This window comes from Microtus pennsylvanicus, chromosome 2 (assembly GCF_037038515.1).
Source record: "Microtus pennsylvanicus isolate mMicPen1 chromosome 2, mMicPen1.hap1, whole genome shotgun sequence".
NCBI lineage: Eukaryota > Metazoa > Chordata > Mammalia > Rodentia > Cricetidae > Microtus > Microtus pennsylvanicus.
The window spans coordinates 122,805,397-122,818,544 of NC_134580.1; the positions used below are offsets into that span (position 1 = coordinate 122,805,397).

General features: G+C 46.3%; 1 protein-coding gene across 8 annotated transcripts in view; it reads left to right on the forward strand.

Moving 5' to 3' along the window:
- Positions 1 to 13,148, forward strand: part of Rin2 (Ras and Rab interactor 2) — a 160,295-nt gene that overhangs the window by 134,325 nt on the left and 12,822 nt on the right. For all 8 annotated transcript variants that reach the window (XM_075962365.1, XM_075962366.1, XM_075962368.1 and 5 more), the window contains one exon: positions 389 to 1,534. In XM_075962365.1, the coding sequence (XP_075818480.1) occupies positions 389 to 1,534 (1,146 nt within the window). The remainder of the gene's footprint in view (positions 1 to 388; positions 1,535 to 13,148) is intronic.

Consider the following 13,148-nt stretch of genomic DNA (forward strand, 5'->3'; position numbering starts at 1 on the left):
CCAGTTCTCTTTGTCCTTCTTACCTGTGTGAAGGGCTGGGCTGGAGCTGTCTGTTGGCTCAACCAACCTTTCTCAAAGGCTTTGAAGGTGAGAAATCCCTGGAGTTTTCCTGTTAGCCCAGAGCTGGGTCTGGCTGCCTTTCGGCCCTTTTCAGTAAGGAAGCATAGTGGGGGAAGGGCACAAAGGAAAAAGGCAGACCCAAAGTTAAGCCTCTGTTGCCCTACAGGCAGTCTCTCTCTCTCTCTCTCTCTCTCTCTCTCTCTCTCTCTCTCTCTCTCTCTCTCTCTCTGTGTGTGTGTGTGTGTGTGTGTGTGTGTGTGTTACTTGTAAAGGAATGGCCCAAGTATACTATATTTACATTCTTGTCTTCGCTGATAATGACTTTCAGATTTTTGGAGCTCCTCAGCTGACAACAAACCCCCAAACTCCCCACCTCTCCATAGGCCTCTCTCCTCAGCCGGCATCTGCCCTGCCTCCTTGCGTCAGCTCTGCCTTATAAACGGAGTGCATTCTATAAAAACCAGGACGCCTTCGGAGCTGGAGTGCAGCCAGACCAACGGAGCCTTGTGTTTTATTAATCCTCTTTTCTTGAAAGTGCACAGCCAGGACCTCAGCCCAGGCCCAAAGCGGCCGAGCACAAGGACTTCCAACGCGAATGGCACCGAGAGGCCTCGGTCCCCCCCACCCAGGCCCCCGCCACCCGCTATTAATAGTCTGCACACAAGCCCTGGGCTATCCAGGACTGAACCCCAGACGAGCATGCCAGAAACAGTCAACCATAGCAAACATGGGAACGTAACTCTGCTTGGAACAAAACCAACTCCCATCCCTCCACCCCGGCTGAAGAAGCAGGCTTCTTTTTTGGAAGCGGAAGGCAGCGCTAAGACCTTGACCGCCTGCCGGCCCAGCCGGAGTCCGGAGCCAGAGCCTGAGCCAGAGCTGGGCACAGCTGGGCACGCAGGTGGAGCCCCGCCTAGGGACGCCCCCGGGGATTGCACAAGGGCGCCGCCCGACTCTGAATCACAGCCACCACCGTGCCATGGAGGCAGGCAGAGGCTGAGCGACATGAGCCTTTCCACTTCCTCCTCCGACTCGCTGGACTTCGACCGGAGCATGCCCCTGTATGGCTACGAGGCTGATACAACCAGTAGCCTGGAGGACTACGAAGGGGAGAGTGACCAGGAGACCATGGCACCTCCCATCAAGTCCAAAAAGAAGAGGAACAGCTCTTTTGTGCTGCCCAAGCTCGTCAAGTCCCAGTTGCGAAAGATGAGCGGGGTGTTCAGCTCCTTCATGACCCCTGAGAAGCGGATGGTCCGCAGGATCGCCGAGCTGTCCCGGGACAAATGCACCTATTTCGGGTGCCTGGTTCAGGACTACGTGAGTTTCCTGAAGGAGAACAAGGAATGCCATGTGTCCAGCACTGACATGCTGCAGACCATCCGACAGTTTATGACCCAGGTCAAGAACTATTTGTCTCAGAGCTCCGAACTGGACCCCCCTATCGAGTCGCTGATCCCTGAAGACCAAATTGGTAAGTGCCTGTCTCCCCACCTTCAAATGTAAGAACTGCTGTAACCTTTGTCAGATGGTGCGTCTTGTTAGTGGTGTTTTGGATGAAGTTTGCTGTTAAGTTACAAATGACACACTCTCCTACCGGATTTGAATGGAAAGATCTCCCTTTTAAGGCAGATGCTACAGGTCAGGCTGCAAATGTCCTGCTTTGGCGGGTCCCAGTTGCCGCCTGCTCTTGCCCTGTGTGTGTGACACATCTGTCGAGCATTTTCTGAGCGTGGGACTCTGTGGGAGCTGCCTGCTTCTAGCCAGCATGTCTGCTGTCATCTGAGCGGCTGTGCGTGTTTTCTTCTGTAGCATATGTTAGGAGTGTGAAGACGGGGTGGGAAGAGCATACCTGTGTGCAAGCCCCAGCCCAGAACGCAGAACACAGACCCGAGACCCTGCCCTGCCTCAAGCGTATCCGCACTGCTTCCTTCGCCCTACAGTGTCTAGATCAGGGACAGTTGGGGAATCAACATGAAAGGGGAAAGACGAGTTTGTTTGGTGTAATGAGTGCCGTAATTTGGAGATCACATGAAAAGCATTCTCTCCAGAGTCAAGGGGAAATGCTCTTTCTGTGACCTCACAGAAGGGCTGGATGGTTAATAGTTCCTTTGGTAGGCAGCTTGCCAAGGCAAATTTGAATTTGGCAAGCCTTTTTTTTTTTTTTAGGGCAAGAGTTTCCAAGTTTTGTTTTTATTATTATTGTTGTTTTGTTTTGTTTTAAGTTTGGAAGATTGACTCTAAAAGGTTAATTTGAAAGACTTCAGTCAGTGGGTAGCAACAGGCAAGAGTTTGCAAACATTTCCATGGTTTAGCTAAACTCAGATTTCTACTTTCTGATTGGGTGTGTTTGTTGAAAGTAGTAAACAGTATGTGATAGAGTCTCTCTCTCTCTCTCTCTCTCTCTCTCTCTCTCTCTCTCTCTCTCTCTCCTACTTTGAATTTGAGCAGCTCTTTGATTTGGTCACAAAGGACTCAAAGCCCTGTTTGTTTTCTTGTGGTGCTCTGACCTAGCCCAGGGTTGTCTGGGCGTGGTTAGAGGAGCTGGGGTGCTCCCGAGAGAAGGAGAGAGTGGCTGAAAGGAATGTGTCTTTGTGATGTGTCTCAGAATTGAAAACTCTTCAGGAGACTTCCTCAGAATGCAAAATAGTCATAGAAGTTGCCTTCCTCCCCCCCCACTCCCCCCTCCCGCCCCCAGCCTACAGTCTTGCCTCTCCTGAAGACCAACTCCAAATTCCTAGCCATGGGGGCTCCTACCTAGAAAAGAGAATGAGATGCTTCCTCCTAGGGCTGGGGAAGGTGGGAGGCTGCTGGCAGGAGTGAGCTGCATATGCAGACAGCACCAGCCAGCCCATAGAGCAGGAGCTCCTTGGGGAACAAGGCCTCCCTCTGCCTGAGCTTCCCTGCTCATTCCTTAAGTACCAATACAAGAAGGTCTCAGGAAGCTTGCCTATCGTGTGTGTGTGTGTGTGTGTGTGTGTGTGTGTGTGTGTGTGTGTGTGTGTGTGTGTGTGTTTATCACTCAGAAACTCATCCTCTCCAAAACTCCTGAAATTTACAATTCTTATTTTTAAAGTGAAATCTCTAATGAGGAGGGAAGCCCACATCTGTAGAGTCTCCCAGACAAGCTGGGCAACCTGAAAAAGCTGCTTCAGTGGGTGCCCCCCACTCACCTCCATATACACCCCAGTCAAAATGCATCCTATCCCGTGAGAGATGAAGGAAGTCAGGTAATGTGTCAACCCACTCCAGTTAGTAGTCGGCAAGTTCAGAACTGGAACTGGTGTGACGCTCTACTGCGTGACACAGACCAGCCTCTCACCCTCTCAGTCCTCCTGCCTCAGCCTTCCGAGGCCTGGGATTGTAGGCATGAGCCAACACCTGTGGCAAACCCTCGTTGCGTCAGCCTACTCCTTCAGCTAAGGCTTGTGTTTGTATTTTGTCTTTAGGACAGTTGTGACTATGACTAATACCTATAAAAACATCGTCCTGCTTTTTTTTTCTCCGAGACAGGGTTTCTCTGTAGCTTTGGAGCCTGTCCTGGAACTAGCTTTTGTAGACCGAACTCACAGAGATCCGCCTGCCTCTGCCTCCCGAGTGCTGGGATTAAAGGCCACCACCGCCCGGTGCTATCGCCATGCTTTGTATGGATTGGTTTTGCTGTGTATTTGTTTGGTTGGTTGTTTAGTTGGTTTAATTTGCTTAAGTCAGATGTCTTGCTGTTCTGCTTAGCCTGTTTGCACAGTCTGGCTTCCAGCAGTCCTACTCAGGAATAGCTGAGACTACAGGAGTGTACTGCCTTGCCCAGCCTTGTTTGGAGTGTTTTGTATTGTTTTTCTTTTTCTTTCTTTTTTTTTTTTTTTAGCATTTGCCTGAAGGCAGGCAGCTTTTCCTGTTGCTTCATGAATGGAAAACATAGTATTTTGAAAGTGCATTGAGAAGCGCCAGGCTTTTGAAAGTAAGGGGAAGGTTACTGTAGCGGAGGTCAGCCTGGGAAACTGCACCAAGGGGAAGAAGTGATGGTAATTATTAGAAAGCCAGCCAGTCCCCTCTGATGTGGAAGTGACTAGATTTGGACTCCAGTGAGAACGTCGCTTTAACCCAGTTGTCTGCGTTTTGCACTTAGCTATAAAGGCGACTTACTGAGGACTTGTTAATACAGTGCCCCTTTGGGGGACTCATAACCTCAAAGGTGATATATTTCTGCATATATCATCCGTCACTTTCCAGTTCCAAGAGAGGTCAAGCTGTGTAGCGCTATGGGCAGAGGGTAAGCCTGAGCCTGGAAGGGGGGTTGTATGCAGCCCGGATCTTCTGATCTCTATTGTGTGTGTGCTCATTCCCACTCTCACTTCCTGGAAGGAATTCCAGAATCTTCACAGCTATGAAGCACCAGCACTTCAATGCTATCCACAGAATCCCAAGCCTTGGGCTTGCTCTGAACAGGTGTCTGTGAGTGCTGGGAAGGCTTTTCAAGAATGCCGCTTGGGTTTCTCTGCTGTAAAAGAATTTCATCCAGTCTTTCTTGCTGGAGGACTGAACTTAGGAGATAGGTTTAATGCCAGACTTTGAGAACATCCATTCTGAAACCACGGAAGTGGAAGGAGGCATTTCATGGGGTAATACCTGTAGAATTAGAGCGGTCAGGTCATTCGCAGGTAAAAGCGACCTCATGTGTTTGCGCACAAGGTCTGCAGATGGTGCTGACATTGTCTTCCAGGGATGGTTCTAGAGTTACATAAGCAAAGGAGTTGAGAAGAGATCTTGCCCATTCTTGCTCTGCTCATATGCCCGCTCTTCCTCCTGGGGCTCTCTAACCAAGTGTGAGCTGCTGGCAGAGAGTTAGTTCTCAACCTAAAAAGCGGCCACTGTTGATGGTCATGTCCTGCCATGGGGAGTTTTCATTCTGTTGAGACCGTTCCTGTGGAGCACTTCTGCCCCGAAGTCCTGCCACTGAGAGGCTCCTGAGTACAGAGAGTTGCCTAGCATCAGCTCAGAGAGTCTGTTGAATAACGAAGTTCTTGAGAGTGCCACGTGGGCCGGTTTCTGGTTTCCGTGCAAACCTCTCTCCCCTCATTCCAGGCCCACCAGGGGGCTTCCTTCCTGGACAGCTGTCCCTCACCTTCATGTCTCCAAGGGGAAGAACAAGCCAGTGTTTGACAAGAACAGGACACACTTGGAGGCTTTACACAAAGCCCTGCCGTCAGTTCTTTTTTTTTTTTAAGTTATAAAACTGATTGGCCCATTAGCTCAGGCTTCTTATTAGCTCTTATCACTTATATTAACCCATTATTCTGATCTATGTTAGCCATGTGGCTCAGTACCTTTTTCAGTCAGTAGATTACATCTTGCTTCTCAGTGGTCTGGGCAAGAGTGTCCTGCCGTCAGTTCTTGACTGGCAGAGTGAAGCTGACTCTTAGTTGATATCCCATGATGTGAAGTCCCAGGACAGATGGGTGTGACGATCCTTTTATCCCAATATTCATGCCCTGTTGGCATCCTTCCTTGCTTTGTTCTCAGACAGCCAATGAGAGAAAGTCCAGATTTTCTTGTTTAAAAAATAAATAAAATCTCAATTCTGCCAAACTTGGATGTTTGATTTTAGTAGAACACTTTTTTCCTTTGACTTGATATCAGCCTTGGGAGATTCCCCTGTCTTTCTCTGAGAAAAGCAAAATTTCTCTGACTCTGAAAATGTTAGTAGCCCTAAGAGTTTCTGTTTCATATAAACTGTTCACCACAGATGACCAATAGTGGCAAAGCACCTAACTCCACATTCCTAACGATTGTAGTGAAAAGGGAGACGGTATTATTATTTTCCTGTAATTACTATAAACCAAAACACTCTTTTTCCCAAAAGCATTTTGATTCTTTGAAGAAGCATCCTTAAGCTCCATTCCCACCTTTGTCAAAGAGCACATTAATTTATGTACTTAAAGGGTTTTGTTTTTGTTTTTTTTTTTAAGTCTTCGTTGTTTCTTGTTTGTTTTACTGGGAAAATGGTACTGAAATGTGGTTGGGTACCACAGAACAAAACACTTTTAAAAAGAGGACATTGAGAGTCCGGTACAGGAGTGAATGCCTATAGTCCCAGCTAGTCAAGAGGTTGAGGCGGGAGGATTACTTGTGCTCAGGAGTCTGAGGTCAACCTGAGCAACTTAGTGAGAAACCACTTCTAGAAAAGGTAAAGTTACATGTACTTTGTCCAATTTAAACAGTCATTACTACTTTGGTTCAGGTTATGGTGAAATTCTTTTGTTTGTTTGTGGGTTTTTTTATTGTTTTTTAAAAATCATTTAGGGTTTTGTTTTCTTTTCATTTTTGAGTGTACTTGTTGAGTTTTGTTTTGAATGTGTGTTTGTTTTGTTTTATGTAGGGGTTCTTTTTTAGTTTTGGCTTTTTTGGCAAAGGGTATCCCCATTGACCTGGAACTTGCTATGTAGACCAGGCTGAAGCTCATTAGGTAGACCAGGCTGGCCTCACACTTGTGGCCTCTGCCTCTCAAAAGCTGCAGATGGAGTGTTGTTTTTTAAGGAGTGTCTAAGTCCGGTTCGAGTTCCAGCGTCTGATGGCATTTGTATTCAATTCACAGTGCAGTTTAAGTTCTTAAATTATTTGCTTTTTGAAAAGTCATTCTGAGTCATGTGGCCAGAGAGATGCTTGTGCCAAACTGAAAGAGTCCCAGTTGGCTGTCTCGGCTATGTGGGTAGAGTGCACAGGCTGAGCCTTTGGTCATCTGCAGTCTGACCTCCAGCCCAGATTCACAAGCTCAATGTCTGAAGAAGGACAGGCTCGCTTCCTCTTCTTTCTTGCACACACCCCCTCCCCCGCTTCTTTTACTGGAAGGCACCGAAATCAGCTCCAGAGATTGTTTTGTATAAGACAATACAGGAATAAAGCCCATGCATTTTCATGATGGCCTTATTGAAACTCGCCAACATGAGCCAAACTGAAAGTGAGAGGCTGGAGACAGTGGTTGAGAGCAGCCATCACTCCTTCCGAGGACCCAAGAGCCCATATTGGGCTGTTCACAACCTCCGGTAACTCCAGTTCATGGGATCTGATGCCCTCTTCTGGGATCCTGGGTCTCCGCACTCATGCGCATAGATGAGTATACATAGATACATATGCATACATATAATTAAAAATAAGAAATGTAAGTGAATCACAATGTCAGTGCTTGTCATCTATATATTGATACTGGTACAATTGGGCTGGTAATACCCAATAATGATAAAGCATCATTGCTGATGAGTCCAAGTATGTGTGGGTGACATGCCCACAGCAAACTTATTTTCCAAGTTCTCCCAGCAGGGCTGCAGAGACAGTCCTCCACCTGGCACTGATGTCATCCCTAGTTAGGTATCTGTGATCTGTAGAGGTAAGGAAATGCATCATCTTTGTGCCGGTCCCCAAGGGAAGGATTTTTGGTTTAATGCTTGGGATATTTACTACCTGGAGAATCTGTGCCTGGAGTCTGGGTCAGTTCCAGTTATCTCCCTGAAGTGAGATTTTCAGAGGACTTCCTGTCAAGGAGAAAAATCTAATCTGCCCAATATCTTGGCAGCAGCAGCATCAAAGAACACCAAGGGACAAGGTTCCTACAGGGGAGGCACTGAGAGAGGTGGGCAGTTATCACTGGAATCCATGCTGAGAGAAAGTCGAGTGGACCCAGGAGGAGCTTTTGAGAAGGCACAGAAGTACAGAGAGAGGTCCTGCTAGGTCCTAGAAGAGACAGAATAAAGCAAGTCCAGCAGGGTAATCTGGTCTTCTCCAATCACCAGACCAAAACCTCCACTAACGCTGGCTTGAACCCACCCTTCCTGCGACATTCAGCGGGAGGCTTTGGTAGCCTACTAGCCTCTGCCTATGCCATGTTTTCTCATCCGAAGTAGGCCTGGGGTTCTTTGCCTCTGGATTCTCCTGCTATGGTGGATACAGGACCACCCAAGATAGCCAGCTCTCTGCAGCTTCTAGGCTGTGACAGGAATCGAGGAAGGTGGTGGTGAAACTCCAGAGAAACTGAAGTGTGGTTAGAAAGCCTTGGATCCTCCATCTTTGTACCAAAAGGAAGGAGCTAGCAGGTATGAGTACCCAAGCAGGGAAAGGTGACTAGGAAACAGGCCACTCATAATCTGACCGCAATTAATCCTGAAAAGCAAAACAAAAACCCTGGCTTCAAAAACCCTGGGGTCTCTTTCCAGATGCATCACCGTTTTATTCCAAGGAAGGAAGCAGTAACTTCAACATTCTTAGTAGATGACAGATACACACTGGGTACTCATGGCCTGAGACCTCACCAAGTCCTCTCAGCAGGTCCATTGTGAAACTGGAGGCAGCCCAAATAGTTGAGGGAGCTGAGCCAAGGGAAGGCCATCCTCCCTTAAGGTCACACATTTTAAAAGTAGCCCTTTATGCTTCATGTCTGCATCTTGTGACTCCTGGAAACAGCCTTCTGCTTCCCTCAGCTACCCACTCTGCCAAGGGAAACATCTCTGCTGAAAGGCCCGAGTGTGAGATGTGTCGCAGGAAGAGCTGAGCCTGAGCCACTGAGTCTGAGGTCTCTGCTTGGCTGCTAATAACATGTCTGCACATGTATGTTAGTGCATGAGAAAAAAGAAGTGTAAACTCACTGTCAACTTTTTACACAGTAGAAGGGCCAGGATTTCTCTAGCCCTGACTGTCCTGGAACTCTCTGTGTAGACCAGACTAGCCTCAAGTCACAGAGATCCACCAGTCTTTGCGTCCCAAGTGCTGGGACTGAAGGCATGCACCACCAAGCCTGACTGTTCTAGTATTTTCTTGTTACCAGAAAAACAAAAAAGAAAACTAATGAGCACCAAGAAGAGCAGTCACCTATCCCTTGTCCATGAAGGGGCATTTGCCCTCTTCGGTTCTGCACGCTTTCTGATGATGGGGTGCAGCTGGCATACCATCTAGAAGCCTGCAGTAGGTGTTCAGGGCTGGACCCCTCGCTCTTCCTCCTGCTTGCTGCATGCTATGGATTTCTTCTGTGTGAAGTGATTGTAGCAAAGTCCTCTTTGTATGGGGTTTGTTTGAGGATGTGATGAGTCGGTAAACACAAGGTATCTAGAATAGTGTTGCTGCTCTTAGTTGAAAAGATTTGGATTTCTCATGTTGGAATTAAAGCAACTAGATAGAACAGAAATCAGCAGAAAGGAGAAAGTTGATGATCTTCCAGAACTCTGAGCACGGCCACCGTTTCGGTTTGGTTTTGGTCTGAGCTAGCCCTCATTCAGAAAGGTCCCATTTCTTATGTTCCTCAAATAATTTTTCTCTCTTGCTTAAGAGCAGAAGCTCAGGTTTCTTAGTGGAATGAAGCAGTGGAGGTCCCTCAGTGAGACCACTGGTCCTTCTTTTTATTTCAAAACTCCCCCCCCCCCATTCTTTATTGAAGGTTTAGTAGGGGTGGTCAGAAAGAGTACAGCCCAGGAAACAATCGGAAGAGGCCAGTTTTAATTTTAAAGTGTGGTCTTTAAAAAGAACAAACAAAAAGCCAACTTGGAAAAATTGCCTAGCACTGTCACCAAGCGTCGCTTGTTCTGCCTACGCCATGTGTGTCTGAAGTCACTGTTTGGCATGAGAGTTTGTTCACTGGGTTGCCAAATATGAGGAGATGAAAAGTTCCAAGTCTCAAATCCACCTTCTTGAGGATAGAAAAGGTTTGAGGATACGTATGTACATATGGATAGGGGGGAGAGAGGTTTACAGACAAGGGAAATGAAGCAGTTGACCACCTACACAGAAAACACCAGCTATTGTGCGTGGAGTATTTGACCCTTGGTAGCAAAGGTCACCCATCAAACACCTGGCATGCCCAGGTAATGAGTCACTGGTTTCAACTTGTTTGAGCTAGACACAATTTGGACAAATTCCTAGACCAATTTCAGATGCCTGGAAACAAGGTGAAGAGTTGTACCCTAGGGAACACATTTCATATGTTATGCACTGTGGAGCCAGTAAAGACCTGTTCCTTTGCTACATAGCCGAGCTTCTTTTCTAATAGAATCTTTTTTATTAATTATTTGAGAATTTCTTCCAAGTTCTTCAAGATCCACCATTTCCTCCATCCTACCCTAACTCTGTGTTCGTTTTTGTTTGTTTTGAGAAGACACTGTCTAGGCAGATGTCCTGGTCAGAGGACACCATACAAGCTTTTCACCTCTGAGTGACTTTTAAAATAAGCCAAGAGTCAGCCAACCATAGAAGCTGAGGGAGGAAGATCGCTGTGAGTTTGAAGCAAGGTTGGTCTGCATAGTAACTCCCAGGACAGCCTAGGCTGCTAGCTAGCATCAAATGAAATCAGAGGGTTGGTTCAAGCTTCCCCTCCATTTCAATACCAGGAATTATTTTTACTTTTTTGTTTTAAGAAAATGAGGGGGCTGGGGAGATGGTTCCATGGTTGAGAACACTGACTGCTCTTCCAGAGGACCTGAGTTCATCCATATGGCAGCTCACAACTATTGATAACTCCAGTTCAAGAAGACCCTACACCCTTATACAGATATACACATAGGAAAAGCTCCAATGCACATAAGATAAAATGGAAGGAAGGAAGGAAAAAGAAAAGAAAAGGAGGTACTAACAGATTCCCACAGTCCCACTACACCAAGGCCAGCACTGGTCCCTGGCCACATGAATGAATGAAAGAGGGGGCCCACTCAGTTTGCTGGTTTGGAGAATGTTTGTGTAACAACACTTGGGCACAGAAGTGACTGGGCTTATTCTGAAGTTACACATTGTTCTGAGAGTTCCAGGTAAAATTCTCATGCTGGTTGGTCTTCAGTTGTCTTCTGTCTACATGTATTTTGGCAGGAGTTTCTGTCCTGCCAGTCAGCTCCCAAATAACCACAAAGAGACTTATTACTAATTAAAATACTCTGCCAATAGGCTTAGGCTTGTTACTAACTAGCTCTTATAATTCAAATTAATCCATTTCTATTAATTTACATGCTGCTATATGGTTCATTTTCTTCCTGACCCCTCTGCATCTGGTTGGTGACTCACCCTTCTTCCCAGTGTTCTCTCAGTCTGGCTCTGCTGCCTAGCCTCTTCCTGCCTAGCTGTTGGATGGATGACTATTTATTAAAGTGTGAGCAACACATCGTCACAGTGTACAAAAGGGTTATTCCACAACACATGTGTATTTGTGTGCATAAAGTGCACTAATCTTAAGCACCGAGTCTCATATAGGCAGCAACTAAATCTAGGAGAACGTCTCCTTTCTCCTCACAGACACCAAAGTGGCCCCGTGACCCGTCAGTTCCTTCCCAAGGGCAACTGCCGACGTGAGTTCTGACACCATCGGCAGGCTGTGTGTTAGACTTTATAGAGATGAAAGGCTGTGGGAGATTTGCTGAGTACACCTCTTTCACACCCAGTGTGGCATCTGGAGTTTCACCCACACTGCATGTGGGACAGTGTGCTTCCTCATTGAACGAACGTCTCCCATTGTCTGAAACCCACTGTAGTAGACTGTGGTGTGAATACAGCTCATGCAGGCATTCTGTTGGACCAAGCTTTGGGTTCTTTCCAATTTGGAGCAATGATGAAAAGCACTGCTACAAACATTTATGTCCAATTCCTAATTAGTGATTGGCATGGCCCTTCCACTTCTTTGGAGACCTGTGCAGGTGCCAAGGTGCAGGTGAGTGGTATTCATGAATGCTGCTTTCGGAACCCTGAATGAGATTTAAAAAAAAAACAAAAAAACAAAAAAAACTTCAACAACAACAACAAAAAACTGGTCAGTACTTACAAAGTGACTTGAAATTTAAAATAAGAGATTGCTTACTTGGGGGCTGAGGGAGGGTAGAGCTCAGTGGTAGAACACTTACTTCATATGCTCAAGGCCTTGAGTTTGATCCCTAGCACGCCAAAGAAGAGAGAGAGAAAGAGAGAGAGATGGTTTATCTGGAAAAGCTGACGAAATGCTTGTTCCAAGTAGTCACGTCTCCTCAAGCAAGTTGCTAGACATTTACAGGCTCCTGCTTCATCACCTGTAAAATATGCATAGTATTAATGTCATGCAAAAGTAGGGAGCTGTTGCAAGGACTGGATTAGAATTGAGTGAAGTACTTGCATAGGGCTCAGCTCATCCAAGCCCTCACTTGCTCCTACTGATTTTTTTTTATGGTAATGATCATGCAGGATAAAGTCAAAGAAGCTATGGAGTCATACAAGCTTATTAACACAGCCACTGCAAACCGGGGACCTGTCTAATGTCTCATGTGAAGTGAGAGTGTTGCTGCTTCTCCTCTCTCTTTTAACCCCTTGTGTATCTATTTTGCTCTTTAATTGTATGGCGCTCTATCTTTAAACAAAGACTGTGGAAGTGCAGGAACAGAGGGAAACCTAGGCTGAGGAACTCTGGTCGCTGTGGGATCAGCACTAACCTCTAGACTCAGTTCTCACCTTAAAGTTCATGATTTGCACATCTGACTTAAATTATTCTGCCACCCCCCAGACCTCTAATAATAAACAGTAATCAGAATTCAGTATGATCTGACCCCATATCAAGAATTCCAGAGGCCAGAGAAATAACCCATCTCTTTCCAGTCTTAGAAATAAGTGGATCCGTGCATTTACAAAATGGAACCACCTTGGTATCATGTATCAGCTGTCACCACAGTACAGCTCAGGTAGACTTGATGAGACCTGCCGCATGTGGGATGAAAAAGCAGAGAATTCATCACTGTGCAAATTATCTTCAACCTAGGACCCCAGATTTATGTTACTATCCTCTTTAATAGTGACAACGGAAGCTATTCCACTGGGTGAGCATTCAAAGAAGGAAAAATAACTCCACCCACACCTAAAGATTTTCCTAACTCCATAGAAATTTAAATGTTTTAACTTTTCATTTTGAAATAGTATCAGACTGACAGGAAAATTGCACCAATAATACAAAGAAATGCCCTGTCTCCACCCAGATTCCCCAATGCTAGCCCTTTGCCACAGTCACTTCGTTCTTCTTTCTCGGTGTTTATACACACATGTACCTTCCTTGTTTCTGAACCACTGTGCCCCCTTTGCCCCAATCAAAGCTTTTTATTGCAAATTATAGT